Consider the following 15,946-nt stretch of genomic DNA (forward strand, 5'->3'; position numbering starts at 1 on the left):
GCCCTGGTAGCATGCCCATTAGTTTTTCCATTAGTGAATTCAACAATACTAATGGGATTACTAGCATGGGATGCTAATTGGGCGTGACATAAGAAACTGGCTTACTTCTTAGCATACCCTTGCTAATGATGAAATTAATGAGCATTTTATTAAATGCTGTCTCATCAAAGTGTACTTAGTTAGCGTTAAAATTGTTACAAACGATGCTGCATTCTAAAGATCAGGTGTCTGAGTAAGTGGTTCTTCATATTATGTTTGGCAACAATCTGAAGCATTTATAGTCCTCCTCATCAGAAATCACATTTATAGGAGACAAATTCAAGTACGTAACACACAATCTCAGGATGGCAAATTAGGTTTATACTCAGAGTGACTTGGAATATTATCATTGGTGACTATCAAGGTTACTTTTCCCACCAATGTTAAGAGAGATCAACTGTTGTGTCATCTTATGCAGTTTTGTTCTGAATGTTTTTCCAACTTGAAAAGGATCAGACATGTTAAATAAATGTTTTTCACAATGAAACCAGAAGTTATATGACTTTCTATTAATGTCACCGAAGAGAACATATTGAAGAGGTAAAATGAACCATTACTGATCAATAAAATATACTCTGACAGACTGTTTTCAGAATTAACATTAACCAAATAAATAATGAGAAGATTATGTAGCCAAGTCTTAGGTTAACAGAAAATACACCCGCTAAATAGTGGAGTAATTTATTTTTGGTGTTTCTTAACAATAGTTCTAAGTGATCATAATGTAAAAGCACATTTTAAATTGGAAATATAAAAAGAACATTTCCCTACCCAAAAATATACATTCAACTGAGTGTATTGAATAGAAATCAATGTGATTTTTTTTACATATGACCTCCATTTAGGATGACAACATTATTTAAGAAATTCAACACTCAAGTAGTTAAAAACTTGAAAGGGCAAAACAAATGTGTAAAGTTTTTGTACTTTTATACTGTGTGGTAGGCTGTAACTTTAAAAATAACTGATAATTCTATCTTAGCAATTCAAAGTGTTATTATTTTTAATGATTTGGGAATAGCAATATAAAACTAATCACTTCCATTTTTTGAAGAGTCAAAAAACCCAATAAACAACCAAACAAGTAGGAACTATATTGTTAAATACCTATACATTTTAATCTAGCAAATGGGTAATTTTCTTCAATTACGAGTAATGCTGTTTTTACAGTAGTTAGCCTGCCAGTCAGTATGTCAACAGATATTTATTACTTGAACACCTACTATGATCCAGTGTCTGTGAAAAGTCCTGGTAATAAGTTTACAGATAAAGTAGTCACAGACACTCCCCTCACTGGATTATGTAGTCTATAAAACATATATATTATAACAACTAATTTATTCTTTGAAAAGTACAATGAGATTTCACTGGATAAATCTTTCCTCATTTGAAGACAAAGCCAAGGAATGTAGCCAAAATTACTAGTTGGCACCTAAAGTGTTTAAAATATAAATAAATGTAATACCACTAGGAAGTGTATAAAAGAAATGCCCACAATTCCTTAAACTCATGGTCTCAATATCTTTATACAAGAAACGTTATCCTCTGTGAACATGTTAACTGGTGTAACATGGTTTACACGAGTTGCCCACCTGATATCTGTAAAGCCTAAAGGACTTTTCAAACTGCTACTTCTGTACCACAATGACAATATCAGGGCTGAGCAGTTAAGCAGTGCTTGACCTCTTTACCCACCCATTTGGCAGCGTTTTAAGGAGTAGACCCATCCTTTAAGAAACAAAATGACCACCATACCAGAAATGACAGCAGTCATGTTTCAGAACTGGTGACACACAATTTTGCCTAATTCTCTAAAAAAGGGGGCCGTGTGTATATGTGTATGTGAAATAAAGAGAAAGAGAGAGGGAGGGGAGGGGCTGAGAGAGGAGGGGTGAGAAGAGATAATCACACAACCCGAATCGGTGATGACCCTACTGCCGAATGTTTCGTCATGCTGGTGGCTCCAGGATGAAACTGTTCCGTTTACCTGAGAGGGTGGTCCAGCGGGGAGAATGGTAGGGTGACATGCTCATTTCTCACTGGTGCTTTCCTTGTGCGTAACTCATAGCACAATGTCTAGCGCACAATACGCTCTTAAGAAACGTTGCGTTCCATGAAACACACTCTATCCTTGTCAGTTCTACCACTATATGCCTATGTGGCCCTAGCCTTAGAATCTCCTGTACAGCAAGGAGGAGAACGATAGTGGCGACTTCAAGAACAATGATTAATGTGAACCCACCTTGTGTACTTTAAAAGCCTATAAATAAGGCTAAAGATGAAAGACTTTCCTCCATCTGGCTTCTTCCCAAATACACTCAGATATTAACAGGTTGGCGGGGAAAAACAGAGCCAGATTTGTTTTTCTTATTGATATTCATCTATTTCACTGAACTATATGTTTTTTGGTTCTTTTTGCTTTTAAAAATGTAGTATTTAATGTGTTTCACCTTTTAATTTTGATCTTTTAATTCTATTAATAGCTAAACACTTTCTGCCCAGCATTTAAAAATCAACATTTGTTGTTTATTTATTTTATAAAAACAAGAGCATAGCTTCTTCTATAGCCCTACTGACGTCCCCCTCACTCTACTAAGTTCATATTTCAGAAACTTTTATTCCACCTTTCCTCTTCCTCAACTTTTAGTCATTTTACTAAAATTTTACTGTCAAACAATTATTACTACATTCCCCCTTGGAGTATGTCATTTCTTCTTCTTCTTCTAAAAAATAATTTTATTGGGGGCTCATACAACTCATCACAATCCATACACCCATCCATTGTATGTCAAGCACATTTGTACATTTGTTGCCCTTGGTATCAGCTCATTGTTCCCCTCCCTCCTTGCTCCCCTTTCCCTCATGAACCCTTGATAATTTATAAATTATTATTATTTTGTCATATCTTACACTGTCTGACGTCTCCTTTCACCCACTTTTCTGTTGTCCATTGCCCAGGGAGGAGGTTATATGTAGATCCTTGTAATGGGTTCGCCCTTTGCCCCCACCTTCCCTCCACCCTCCCGGTATCGCCACTCTCACCACTGGTCCTGAAGGGATCATCTGTCTTGGATTTCGTGTGTTTCCAGTTCCTATCTGTACCAGTGTACATCCTCTGGTCTAGCCGGAAAGATTTCTACTTGGTGCTGGTAAAGCTTATTCCTAGTTATCTTGGCATTAAATATTTAAACTTAATTCGGTAAAGAGAACTTTATTCGCCAGTGAGTCTCTTTGTTTTTCTAGTTCATGTTTGGTTTGGTCAGAAGTCTCACTGAAATATTATCCTCTACTATGGGGCTTGGATGAGGTTTTCTCTATGTGGCTGGCTAGTCCTACTCAACGTTCTGTCACATTGAAAACCACTAAAGCACTGTAGCCAGCTTCACAGCCTCTGGGGTTTTATTACTTGGGTTGGGTTCATTTCTTAGCCCCTAGTTAAGTGATTTCCAAAATTACATTCCCCTGCAACTCATCCCTGTAAAGTGGGAATAAAGAGTGCCTATCTCATCGAGCTGTTGTGGAGGTTAGATGGGGGAGTATGTAAATACAAAGAGGGTGATGATTATGATGACTCACACAGAAGGGCTATGAATGTACTATCTTTTCTTAATTTTGACTGTAAATTGAGACCTCTCCATCAATTTACAGTAAATTCTTTCTTAAATTAGATCTTTCTCTTATTTTATATTTAATCATTCTCTATCTTCTTGAATCCTCCTGAGGGAAGGCTAGCAGGACACAGGGAGACCAATGGTCTATTAGGTATGGTCTTTCTTTTGCAAAGGAGTCCTGGCAGCCTAGTGGGTTTCTTGTTGAGCTGCTAGCCACAAGGTCAGCAGTTCAAAACTACCAACAGCTCTGCAGAAGAAAGATGTGTTTTTCTACTCCCGTAAAGACTTACAGTCTTGGAAACCCATGGGGCAGTTCTACCCAGTCCTGCAGCATCCCTAGGAGCCAGAATTGACTTGATTACAGTGAGTTTGGTAGGACTTTTCCTTTCCAAGATCACTAGGTTTCCAGGGTGCACAGAGTTGTGATCTTTATCAAGGATTCTTAAATTTTTATCCTAGAAACTGCTTGGATATATACAGCAAAGGTTGTGCCATCTTTACCAATATAAAGCTAGGTACTTTATAGCAAGTATACTTTATAACTTAAATCAAAATTATTAACTTGAAGATTATAATCTGCTAAAGAAGATTTTGGACAGGCTCAACACAAGCCCCAATATTGAATGCTTACAAAACCTGTTTACCTAAAATGAAGACAACTGTTGGGGCATTTCCCATTGTTCTTAGGAGTCTTTATATTTGCTGTTTTGCTGTTAGCTACTGCTGCGCTGGCCTGGCACAGTGACCACCTGTACAACAGAACAAAGGGATGCCCATCCTCCTGCTTGGCGACAGCCCTCTGTGATCCTAAGTTTTTTATTGGTTGATTTTTTTCCAGAAGTGCACTGCTACACTTCATAGTTCATCTTAGTCACAAAATCCAGCTGAAACATGTTCAGCATCACTGTAGCATGCAAGCCTCCGTGGGTCAATGTGTGGTGGCAATGAAAGGGCTGCATTGGCTGGACATCGAAACAGGGTCTCCACCCTTGTATATGCTTATAAGTGCCTTAGTAACTGCCCAGCATTTCTATCTACCAAACTCCTCCTTGTTTGTTCTCTAGCTATAATAGATTTACCTCAGTGTATTAAGCAAGTAATTTCCTTATGTACCATCATAACTTAACCTTACTGGAAACTTTATTCCCAGCGCCGTCTCTAATGTCTCACCTTCATTAGTCTTGTCTTGACTCCACCCCAAACATAGTTGTTTACTTGCTCTCATATATCGACACATGTGTTAGGCTAGTGTTTCTCAACCTTCCTAATGCTGCAACCCTTTAAAACAGTTCCTCATGTGTGGTGACCCCAACCATAAAATTATTTTCATTATTACTTCATCACTGTCATTTTGCTACTGTTATGAATTAGGTGACTTCTGTGACAGGGTCATTCTACCACAAAAAAGGGTCACAACCCACAGGTTGAGAACCGCTGCTTTAAGTCTACCCAACTTTTACTCATTGTTTTTGTAACTCCGTGAAATAGCACACTTTCAGAGTAGCTTGACCAGTCAGACAAGAAAGGCTCCTTGTGCTCTGATAACCCATAATATCCTGCGTGTCTCTTTTATCACCAGAATGCATTGGATTCATTGCTATGCCTTACTCTCCTACACATAGCCTTTATAACTCCTGCTAGATGACTATGTGGAAAAACGCAAATAGGCGGAATTAAATTCTAATGCGATTCATTGGCTTTGCCATTTTGCTAGGTATAAAATTAGCTATCTCAGATGCAGGAGCGGTTAATCTCATTACCATCAAAGAAGGAGATCAGAAGTGCTATGTGTCCTTTGGACACTGAGATAGGTTATATGTCAATTTGGGTCAGCCAGGATTCTCCCATGATATTATCTAACATAATGTGGTCAACTCCATGATGGGATTTTCTGTGAAACAGCCAAGCAGTTGTTAAGAGAATATACCTTAATCTGGTCACTGTCTTGATAAAACTGAGGGAAGTTTCATTCACGGTGTGACCTACTCTTAGTTTATAGTGTGTGGAAGCTACCTGACTTCTATTACTGGATTTGGATCCTGCAACTGGCTCATGGACCTCATGTTACATTACCTGCCAATTCCAGGATTCCCAATTTTGGATGCATTCAGCCCATTTTAGAGTCATTTGACTCAGCTTCTACTAGTGTATGGTCTTCCCATTTCCTGTCCATCAGACCCTACAGCTACAAGAGTCAGGAGAAGACTTCTGCTTACATACGACCCACAGACTTGAAATAGACTGGACTTACCCACTTCTACAATTGTGCGCAGCATTTCCTGATGTAAATCTATTGCTATATGCATACATGTACAAGAGTCCCTCACTGTGTATCTTTAGAGAAAGCCAGCCTAACACATACCCCAAAAGCCCAACACTGGATCCCTCTGACCCAGGACAAGAACTGATGCTTCAGATAGGGTGAGGTGTAAGAATGCAGCAGCAGCAGAAGCAAGAACCAGAGTGCAAAGTAGTGAAGGACTTTACCACCAAGGAGAGTAATGCTTAGTGCCTTTGAGCAGAAAGCTTTTTTCTGACTGGACGACTTTCAGGCATTTATTGCCATTACTACAAAAGCTTTGTATCAGGGGCCTGAGTAAGGCAGAGGTCAAAGGATCCAAGGACCAGAAAGAAGCTTGCCTGTGATCATGGCTGAGAAGAGATGCTATGGACTAAATAACTGTATCCTTGGTGTTTCTAACTCTGAAATGTAGCTTCTTAACTTCTCTAATAAAGCCAAGAGTTGTGAGTATGGTCTGTGTGCTCTGTGTGGCTATTGCAATGGACTTTTTTAACCCAGCAGAATGGTGTGGAGTCCTTGCAGGGGTGGGGTGGGGGAGGTACAATTGATGTCAAAATGTGTAAAAGAGAAAAAGAAGGTGGAGCCACGTCTGACCCCTGCCTCACAGGGATTGGTCACATTGTGATACTGATGGTTATTTTTCCTCTTCTGCATTGTGAGGTCAGATATAGTTTCTAAACCATTTTTACCATCATATTCCCAAATACCTACCTGCCCCCCTATTTTGAATAGGCTGCTAGTTTAATAAGAGCATAGTCATATTGACTTGAAACCTATTATAGAGCAAAGCTCATAAAACGGTTGTTCCTGATGGGACTGACATAGCTACTTCTGAAGGAAAAAAAGAAGAAGAAATAAATACATAATGAAGAAAGAGACATTTTTTGTTTTCAAGAGAAAAATACATTTGGATTTATTGGACCCTTTTGATATTAATTATAAGGTAAGGGATCAATTGTTAGACTAGTAAGCTGGACTACGTGGGTGTGGTAGCTACATAATCTCTCATCAATTTGAGACTTAAAAGTGAAGGGTGGAGTTTAGCCTGTTAATCTGGTCACAGTTTAAGGGCCTCATTTGGAGACACTAAGGCAATAAATAGCTCGCTGGAGGCGGGGCACATGCTCACTCCCTGCGAAACATTCCTGTGGACAAGACACATGGAGCTATGCTAGAGCCCTGGAGCTGGAGGAGCCATGTGGAGACCCACACCAGCGCTCAGATGCACGTACCACCACTGGATCCACAAGACATTCCACCCACTGGCCTGTCATCTTCCTGTATTCGGCATCATTGCATATGTTTCATGAATCTGAAGAGGACTTTATAGATTGGTATTAGACATGTGGGTTAATATGGAACTTATAGACTTGATCTCAACTGGGCTGGGATGTTTTCTCAATATTCAATTGCTCTTTTATATAAATCTCTTTCTTGTACACATAGGAGTGTATATGAATTTGTTTATCTAATCAACTCAGACTAACAGTGGGTTTGAAAATTAGCGCTGCTATGTTAGCTATGGGCAAGTTACATCACTTTGTAAGTTTCATTTTCTTTGCTGGTCAAACGACAGAATCATAGCACTTGGTGCACTTCATAGTATGGAGTCAATGTGAAGCCATAAGCACTTAACTCTATACGTGACACCTAGCAAATGCTCAATGAAAACATCTCTTGTCGTTATTTATTTACCTGAGGATCAAAAAGGAAATAAGGACGCCCATTCTTCAACTGCAGTACAAAATACTCCTCTTGCTCACCACGAGATGCAGCAAAGAAAATCACACCTTCAGGAACCCTTGTTCGGAAGCTGGTCTTAATGCCTGGAGAGACAGATGCCGTCAGCAAATCAGTGCCTGTGTTTTGTTGATTCTTCCTGATAAGTGTACATTTACTTTCATTATTATTTATGATGCAGGGAGTACAGTCAGAGAATTACACACAGCAAAAGACCCTGTGATCCCAGCCACTGGGCTTTAAATATGAATACCAACTTGTACTTAGCATCGCAAGCTATCACTTTCGTAAAATTTACACTTTGTCAAGACTCATGTTATCAACCTGAAATTGGGTACTGATAGGAAAATATTATCACCCATAAATAGAACTGTTGTTGACATGAGAGGAAAGAACACTTGAGGAAATGTTCAGTGATGGATACTGAAAACTAAAAAGATCCATCAAAAAAGGGGGCCCATGGAAAGGATTTCTTGGAATGTCAGCCAATAAAACTGTTTTATAGCATTCAGAATTTCAGTCTCCACTGACCTTCCAGCTATCAGCCACCACTGCCTACAAAGACACAACGCTTTTGTCTCATCAAACTCTTCCCACTTCAGGAGGCAAGGGCAATTTACTAGAGACCTTTTGGCAGAGTGCGTTATACAAAAGGGTGCTAACTGGAAGGTCAATAGTTCTAAGCCACCAAGTGCTATGTGGCAGAAAGATGAAGCTCTCTAATTCTGTAAAGATTTATTGTCTCATAAACCCAAAAAGGAAGTTCTACGCTGCCTTATAGGGTCACTGTGAGTTTTTTATTTGTTATATACATGCCTTACCAAGTGAATTCTACCTTAGAATACCACCTACTTAGCACATACTGTGGGGGTTACTTCTATGCATAAGGCATGTATTTAGTGGATCGAACTGGGCAAAGATGTATAAAAGACACAGTTTTTTTTCTGTGTATGCCTGAATACATAAGTCATACTGTGAGAATCATATAACAGCCCAAGAACATACAAGATAAACAAATAAGAGCTTAAACTACAATGCTAGATCATTAACAAAAAATGTTTTGAGTAAATAATACAGTCAGTAGTGTTATGAAAATTTGAAGAAGAGAGGATTCTCTTGAGATGGGGCTGGTTACAAAGGTTTATATTATTGTTGTCGGCTGTCATCTAATCCGTTCTTGAGTCGTGGTGACCCCGTACAGAATGTCCCAGTGTGATAATAAAGTGTTCCTTGGCTTTATTATCAAAAGTAGTTCACCAGGTCTTTCTTCCTAGAGGTGCATTGGCCAGGAAGGAAACCCAGGTCTCCTGAATTGAAGGTAAGAATTCTGACACTGTACTGTCATGGTTTCTCCCCAAGATTTGTCATAGGGTTTACTTAACCTGAGATCAAAAGAGGTACCACTTTAAAATTAAGATGCCCATCTAATTCATCTCCTCATCTTCAGCATTTAACACAGTTTCTATGTGAATATAGTGAATGTTTTTTTAGTCGGGGTGAGGAGAAAGGCAATGATAAGTATATTACCAGCAGGGGATAAGTTTTAATGAAGAATTGGAAATAAGAAAAAAAAAGATATTTTGGGAACATCAGATTATCGTTTGTTCAATATGCACTTATAGAACATTAGCATGTCTTTCCCTCCCCAAACAGTTATTGACACATATTTACATATACAGCTCAATAGTCCAGCCGTTCAATCATATCAAGGGGCACTGTACAGTCACCACCACATCAACTTAGAGCATCCCCCCACCCAGTGGGGAAATCCCCTTTAAAATGAGTTGTGCAATCACAATTAGTTCTAGTGCTCCCCCCTCCACCTCCATATACTCCCTAAATCCCCTTTCCCTCCCTGTCACCCACCATTCTGTTCTCCCCTGCATTCCCTACAACCCCTTGTATCAGTTATTCTCCTTATTCATTGACTCCTCCTGTGCTTCACAGTTAGGAAACCCAACAGAAAACAATAAAAAACAAAATTGCACTAACATGGTAAGGCGAGTGTTACAGCTCTTTTAGAATTTGTCTAGCAGGTTTTCTGGTTTTTTTTTTTCCAGAAAACCCCTTAAAAAAAACCATGTTAAGGCTAAATCATAATAGTATAAAGACAAAAATGTAAATAATGTTTAAGAAGGACAAGACCCCCATCAACATTTAAAAAGCTAGGGAGGAAATTTCTGTTTATGGAACCAGTAAGAGATATTTGCCCCAGTACAAATTCAGATGGTATAAAACAGTAGCTTTTCTTGAGTATTTTGCTCAACAATTCAGAAGAAAGACTACACTAACATTAAGTTCTAAAGTTAAAATGTTTTAGTTGAGTAGAAATAAAAAAAGAACAAAACAAACTGTCATTGGGTGTGAAAAGTGGCAAAGAGAGATATAAAAGACAAAGTTAGTTGAAAATTAAAGAGTGTTTCATAGAGTATGTCATGCATAAGCATGTTTTTGAAGAATATAAATATTGGGGTAATTTTTCACAAAAACGTGGAGTTAGGGGAAGTAGTGAGGAAATTTGCACAGCATGCAGGGATACAAGAATAGAGTCTAGACAAATAGGAACAACCACATTTCAGTCTATAGAAATCGAAGACCGAAAAATAGATGGTGTTAGAAGCATCTGCAATGTTTTTTTGTCTCTGTTTCTATTTTTTAGAGCAGTTAAGGCTAGGCTCAGAACTGAGCCTCAAATTTCCCAAAGAAAGATCGAATTTACCCTGGCCATCTTAGTTTCTGAATATTCATCTTCTATATTATACATTTTGATCTACATTTAAATATTCTCTTGCTATGCATTTGGACATATCATTAGTTCACACTCTCTGAGGCTTTCACTCCTGTCCACAGGAATATGTGTTTTTTTGGTGCTAAACCTAGCCCGCCCTGACCCTTCTCTTACTCTGTAGAATATAATTTTTAGCTTCAACAAGACACTCTTAAATTTTCCTATTCGTACTTGTTTACTTTGCCCCCATATTCCCTAATAAGTGAATCAAAAAAGTTAAGCCACCAGTTCAGATTTACCATCTAGGCAAAAGAAAGAAAGACCTGACCTCTGAGTGGAGGAGGTGCATAAACTCAAACTCCCTGCCATCCAGTGCACTCTGGTCCATAGGACCCTGAAGGGCAGGGTAAACGGGCCCTATGAATTTCCAAGATGCAACTTTGATGGGAGTGAAATGCCTCAGCTTTCTCCCATGGAGTGGCTCGTGGTTTCAAAAAGCCAACCTTGGGGATAGCAGCCCATTGTGTAAACTTATACCATTGGGATTTGAGAGAAATTAATGGATAGAATGTCGGGAGAAATAACAAAGAAAAATTACTTGAAGAACCACTTAGAGACTACTGTGCTCTTTTTAGAATACAATGAGAAGATTATAAATTAAGAACGAGCAAGTAATGAAACTGAGTGAAAAAATGCATTCCATTCATTTCAGAAAAGATTCATCAACACAGGTAGATAATGAGCTGGGCTAAGTCAAGAGAAAGAGTTCAAGATGGCCATTTTTCCCACCAATTACTGCGAGAAAGATGAAATTAATAACAAATACAAATGTCAGCTGAGGGATAACATGTGGAGCTGGGGGACACAAGTTCAGTTTTAGGCACAACTGAGTCTCTATTAATAATGCAGAAAGGTCTGTCCATCATCTGGAAATGAGGAATTAATTCTCAGGAGAGAAGATGGTTAGAAAAACAATTACAAATTAGCTATTATAAATCCATAGAATACACAGAATACAGAAAAGAAATATAAAATGGCCTTTGGCAGAAATACTTATATTTGAGACTAGGAAAATGTAGAAGCAATAATAAAAATAATAATAATAGGAATATATAGGAGCAAACAAAGGTTACTATTATAAATTGTAAACCTAGATAGGTGAGAGCTTTAGAGCAAAGAAGTTAACAGTGTAAACACTTTCTACAGCTCAATGATAGATACTAATAATTAGAACTGAATAAAAGCTTATGGAATTGATAATTAAGACTCTTCGGGTATAAACTCTTTGACAGTTGACTCAAATGGTTAGAATCAAAATTTTTGAGAGAGAGGACTGAGGAGATATATAACTAGGAACTGAGTATATAATGTTTATTTTAAAAATCGAACAGTGCAAGGCATACAAGATAGAGAAAAAGAAGTATTAGGTTAGACCAGGATGTGAAAGAAGAAGACATCTGCCAGTAGAAGTTGAACCAAAAGACCTAATCAACCCTTAGTTTACAACAATTGACGAGAGGAGAGTTACATTTCTACCAATTCGTTCTTCTGCTGGCTCAATGCAGCTCTCTTCATTCTGTCTTGTCTTTCTATCACTATTTCATGGTCTACAATTAAAAGTAGAACTTTAAAGTAAAAACGTCCTAGCTCTTTAATAATGTAGCTATAATACTGGACACGGAGACAGCAAAATTTCTCTACTAATGTGTCTTAACAATGGGACAGTATTGGTGGTGAGTAAAAGCAAAGATTGGAGTGAGGTAGCAAATAAATTATTGTTTAATCTGGGAATATAATTCCTTGTCCTATACTCAAGAATATTTTGGTAAATGAAATTAAATCTGAATAAGAATTATAGATGCAATTAGCAAAGTTATAATCGGAAAAAGAATAGAATAATATTGCACAGCATTGAATAAATATGCACGTATTAGTGTTTTTCATTAAATCAACATTTAACTTGCATTGTTTTTAACACTTATCCAGAAAATAAATGCAGTTTAAGTCCAACTAAAATATAATACTTTACACATAACAAAAGAAATTTCTCCTGAGATAAAAAGAATAAGTAGAGGAAATTTGTATTTGATTTCTTTTTTTTTTTTGTCTTGTAGTTCTTCCTCACAGATCTAACCAATAGCAGTTCTGCGAGTATAGAAAACCACACAGTTACTCTGTGAGGCGTTTCCCATGATCTGGGTCTGCAGACAAGGCCCCATCGGGATAGACCTCAACTGTATTTGATATCTTATGATCAACTTTCAACTTATTCAAACAAGTTTTTTTCTCTTTACACGACTGGGACAATGACCTCATGTACTATGCAGAAATTAAATACACATCATTTGGACTCGTCATGTTTGATGATCAGTTGATTTTAACTAAAAGCCCACTGTGGTAAGTTAAGACAAATCTGATTCAAAACAACCATGAAGGAAAGAAAAGCTCCACAGAGTTCTGGGATCTAATCCTTTATGCACGCGACTGCCTCATTTTTCTCCTATAGCATGGCTGGTGGGCTCAAACCACAGATCTTTTTGTTAGTAACCCAATGCTTAGCTCATAGCATTACCAGGGCTCCTGTAGTCCCTATATTATTGTCAAGTATCTCCATGGCCTTGGTTCTGATTCATAGCAAGCTCATGTACGACAGAAGGAAACAACATCCAGTTCTTCCCCATCTCCACATTGTGTTGTTTGAGGCCATTGGTGCAGCCATGGTATCAACCCATCTCCTTCAGTCTCCCTCATTCTCACTGAGCGCCTATGTTGAGAAGCATGATGCTCCTTGTGTCCCTCCTCATGCTATTCACTTCTCGTCCTCATGCATAGATGCTGTAGGTCATTTCCATCCACACTTTAATACTTTTATAATATTACCATGGACCAATATGCAGCATTTTGATTATTTTGTTTATAAATTTGGCGTGAAAGGTATTAGTTTACATATATACTTCCGTAATTTGCATTTACCTGTCTGTGTTATGTTTTTCCGCTTTAACTATGTTGTGGGTGGTGCTGTTAGATGTTATCGAGTTTATTGCAATCCACAGCGACCCTCTGCACAACAGAACAACACACTGCCCGGTGCTGTGCCTCCCTCCCAAACCTCCCTGTGCTTGAGTCCATTGTGGTAGTCCTCCATCAGGGCCTTCCTATTTTTCAGTCTCTCTACTTTACCCACGGATTTCTCTCTCCTGATGCATGTTCAAAGTACGAGAGACAAAGTACTTGCCTCTAAGAAACACTCCTGTCATACTTCTTCCAAGATGAATTCGTTGGTCCTTTTCTCAGTCCATAGTACTTTTAATATTCTTTACCCAAACCACAATTCAAATGGCCCTGTTCATCTTCAGTTTTCCTTATTCAACATTCAAGTTTTGCATGTACATGAGGCAATTAAAAATACCATGGCTGGTGTCAGGTGCACCTTAGTCTTTGTGTTAGTCCCGGAAAACTAGAGAAATAAATTTATGGACATTCATATGTGTATAGAAAAGGACATTATATACAAGAGCAATTGTACATTGAGAAAGCATCCCAGCCCAGTCCAGTCCAAACCCATGAGTCCAATATTAGCCCATATGTCCAGTATCAGTCTACAAATTCCTCTTCAGACTTACAGAACACATGCAATGATGCCGAATACAGGAATATCACAGGCCAGTAGGTGAAAAGTCTTGTGGATCCAGTGGCAGTAAAGGCATCTCAGAGTGTGCAAGGGTCTCCATGTGGTTCCTTCAGCTCTGAAACCCTGACTACTGAGGGTAGCTTCATGTGGCTTCACCTCAGAAATGTCTCACAGAAAGTGAGCCAAGAGAGAGTGTCTCCTGTCTCCAAAGAGGAAGACAGGAGTTCCCAGAATCCTCAGGAGAAGGCCATGCCCACACAGAGGCCTCACTGGTTATGACCTAATTGACAGGCTAGACTCCAGTCTTTCACTCTTAATCCTCTCAGATTGATAAACAATTATATAGCTATTGCACCCACCATTATTGACTCACCGCTTATTTCCATCCACCCCTCACATGCCCCCCCCAGGGACTGTTGGACCAGTTGCTGTCTCCATAAGTTTGTCTATCCTGCCTATCTTGCATAGATAAAAACTAGATAGATAGATAGATAGATAGATAGATAGATAGATACATACATACATACATACATACATACATACATACATACATAGCCACAAGACTAGCAGGGATCCTGACATAGAGCAATGACACTCTCTCTGTTACACAGAGATACCACTTGCCTAGCAACGTATACACCCTTTTAGTCTTCAACATGCATCTCCAAAAGGTGAGCATCCTAAATGTCCCCATTGCTATTCCTGCTATCAGAGATAGAGCAGTCTAGTGTCTCCCTCACACCCACAGTTACACCATTAGACATTCAGTTTGGCCCCCTTATGAACAATCCCCAACCAATTCAGATGGGGTGCCAAGTGCTGCCACAAAGTCAGAAGTCTACAATCAGGATTCCTCAAGGATTTTATGGATTCACTCCTGTCACTGGTGTGTGGCACTTCCTCTTGATTTGTTCCCTTGTGTGGGGGTCAGACAGGCTGTCCTCTCCAACTGTATCTTCAGGGCTGTCCTCTGCAGTGCTGTCATCTAGGGAGAGGGTGGCACATCTTGAGCTGAGGCTGGCCCTGCAGCCATCTCTGGGAATGAGCTATTTGGAGCAGGAACATTGCCATCAGGCATTGGCACCCGGAATAAGGTCTACTCTCACTCTCCCTTTTCTGTGGATATATAAATAGTATACTACCTTTGGATCGATTCGTGCCTTTGCAGTTAATTGTCTTCTTCCACCACTCTATGGGCCTTAAAGGCCCATTGGGGCGGGTCAGGATGCCTTTCAGCACAGGTGTTATCTGCATCTGGTTTTGATGATGTATGAATTATGGGGTTTGGTCTGGCTCATGCCAGATTATCTGGTCCTCAACCTGGTAACAGCCCAGAAATTGAGGGTTGCGTGGCCTTTTCCCTTTGTGCATATTCTGCTGTTTGAACTTTCCTCTATGGACTCATGTTGAATTTGACCTTTTGCCATTGCCTAATTTCATTATTTGTTTTTTATTTGCAAATATTGAACCCCATTTTGGAGTTCAACTTTGCATTCTCTTAAGAGTACCTCTTGCAAGAAAGTAAAAGGTAATAGAGAAAAGAATTAGGAGGCAAGGGGCATTTATAGAGGTCTAAATACAGACAAGTACATTTTAATATATTTATATATAACAATAAAGAAATAGATCTATGTACATATATTTATATGTTAAGTATTAAGGCAGCAGGCAGACATTAAGCCTCTACTCAAGTACTCCCTCAACACAAGAACACTCTGTTCTAATAATTCGGCATTCTGTGATGCTCTCTTTCCTGACACAATCACTGAAGACTAAATGGGTCCATAAGCAAATGTAGTGAAAAAAGCTGATGGTGCCCAGCTATCAAAACATATAGCATCAGGGGTCTTAAAGACTGAAGATAGACAAATGACCATCTAGCTGAAAAGCAACAA

The 15,946-nt window shown here is 38.8% G+C and overlaps 1 protein-coding gene, 1 non-coding gene and 1 pseudogene across 2 annotated transcripts in view; 1 reads left to right on the top strand and 2 right to left on the bottom strand.

The window, feature by feature from the left end:
• The window catches only part of USH2A (usherin), a 987,589-nt gene that overhangs the window by 602,227 nt on the left and 369,416 nt on the right, over window positions 1-15,946 (bottom strand). The window contains exon 21 of the mRNA XM_075540576.1: window positions 7,648-7,778. Within this exon, the coding sequence (XP_075396691.1) occupies window positions 7,648-7,778 (131 nt within the window). The remainder of the gene's footprint in view (window positions 1-7,647; window positions 7,779-15,946) is intronic.
• Window positions 9,695-9,761, top strand: LOC142438310 (U7 small nuclear RNA; annotated as a pseudogene).
• On the bottom strand, window positions 12,522-12,655 carry LOC142437820 (small nucleolar RNA SNORA18). The gene has a single exon (XR_012782335.1). It is a non-coding gene; the product is annotated as a small nucleolar RNA SNORA18 (small nucleolar RNA).

Source organism: Tenrec ecaudatus, chromosome 1 (genome assembly GCF_050624435.1).
Source record: "Tenrec ecaudatus isolate mTenEca1 chromosome 1, mTenEca1.hap1, whole genome shotgun sequence".
NCBI classification, from domain to species: Eukaryota; Metazoa; Chordata; class Mammalia; order Afrosoricida; family Tenrecidae; genus Tenrec; species Tenrec ecaudatus.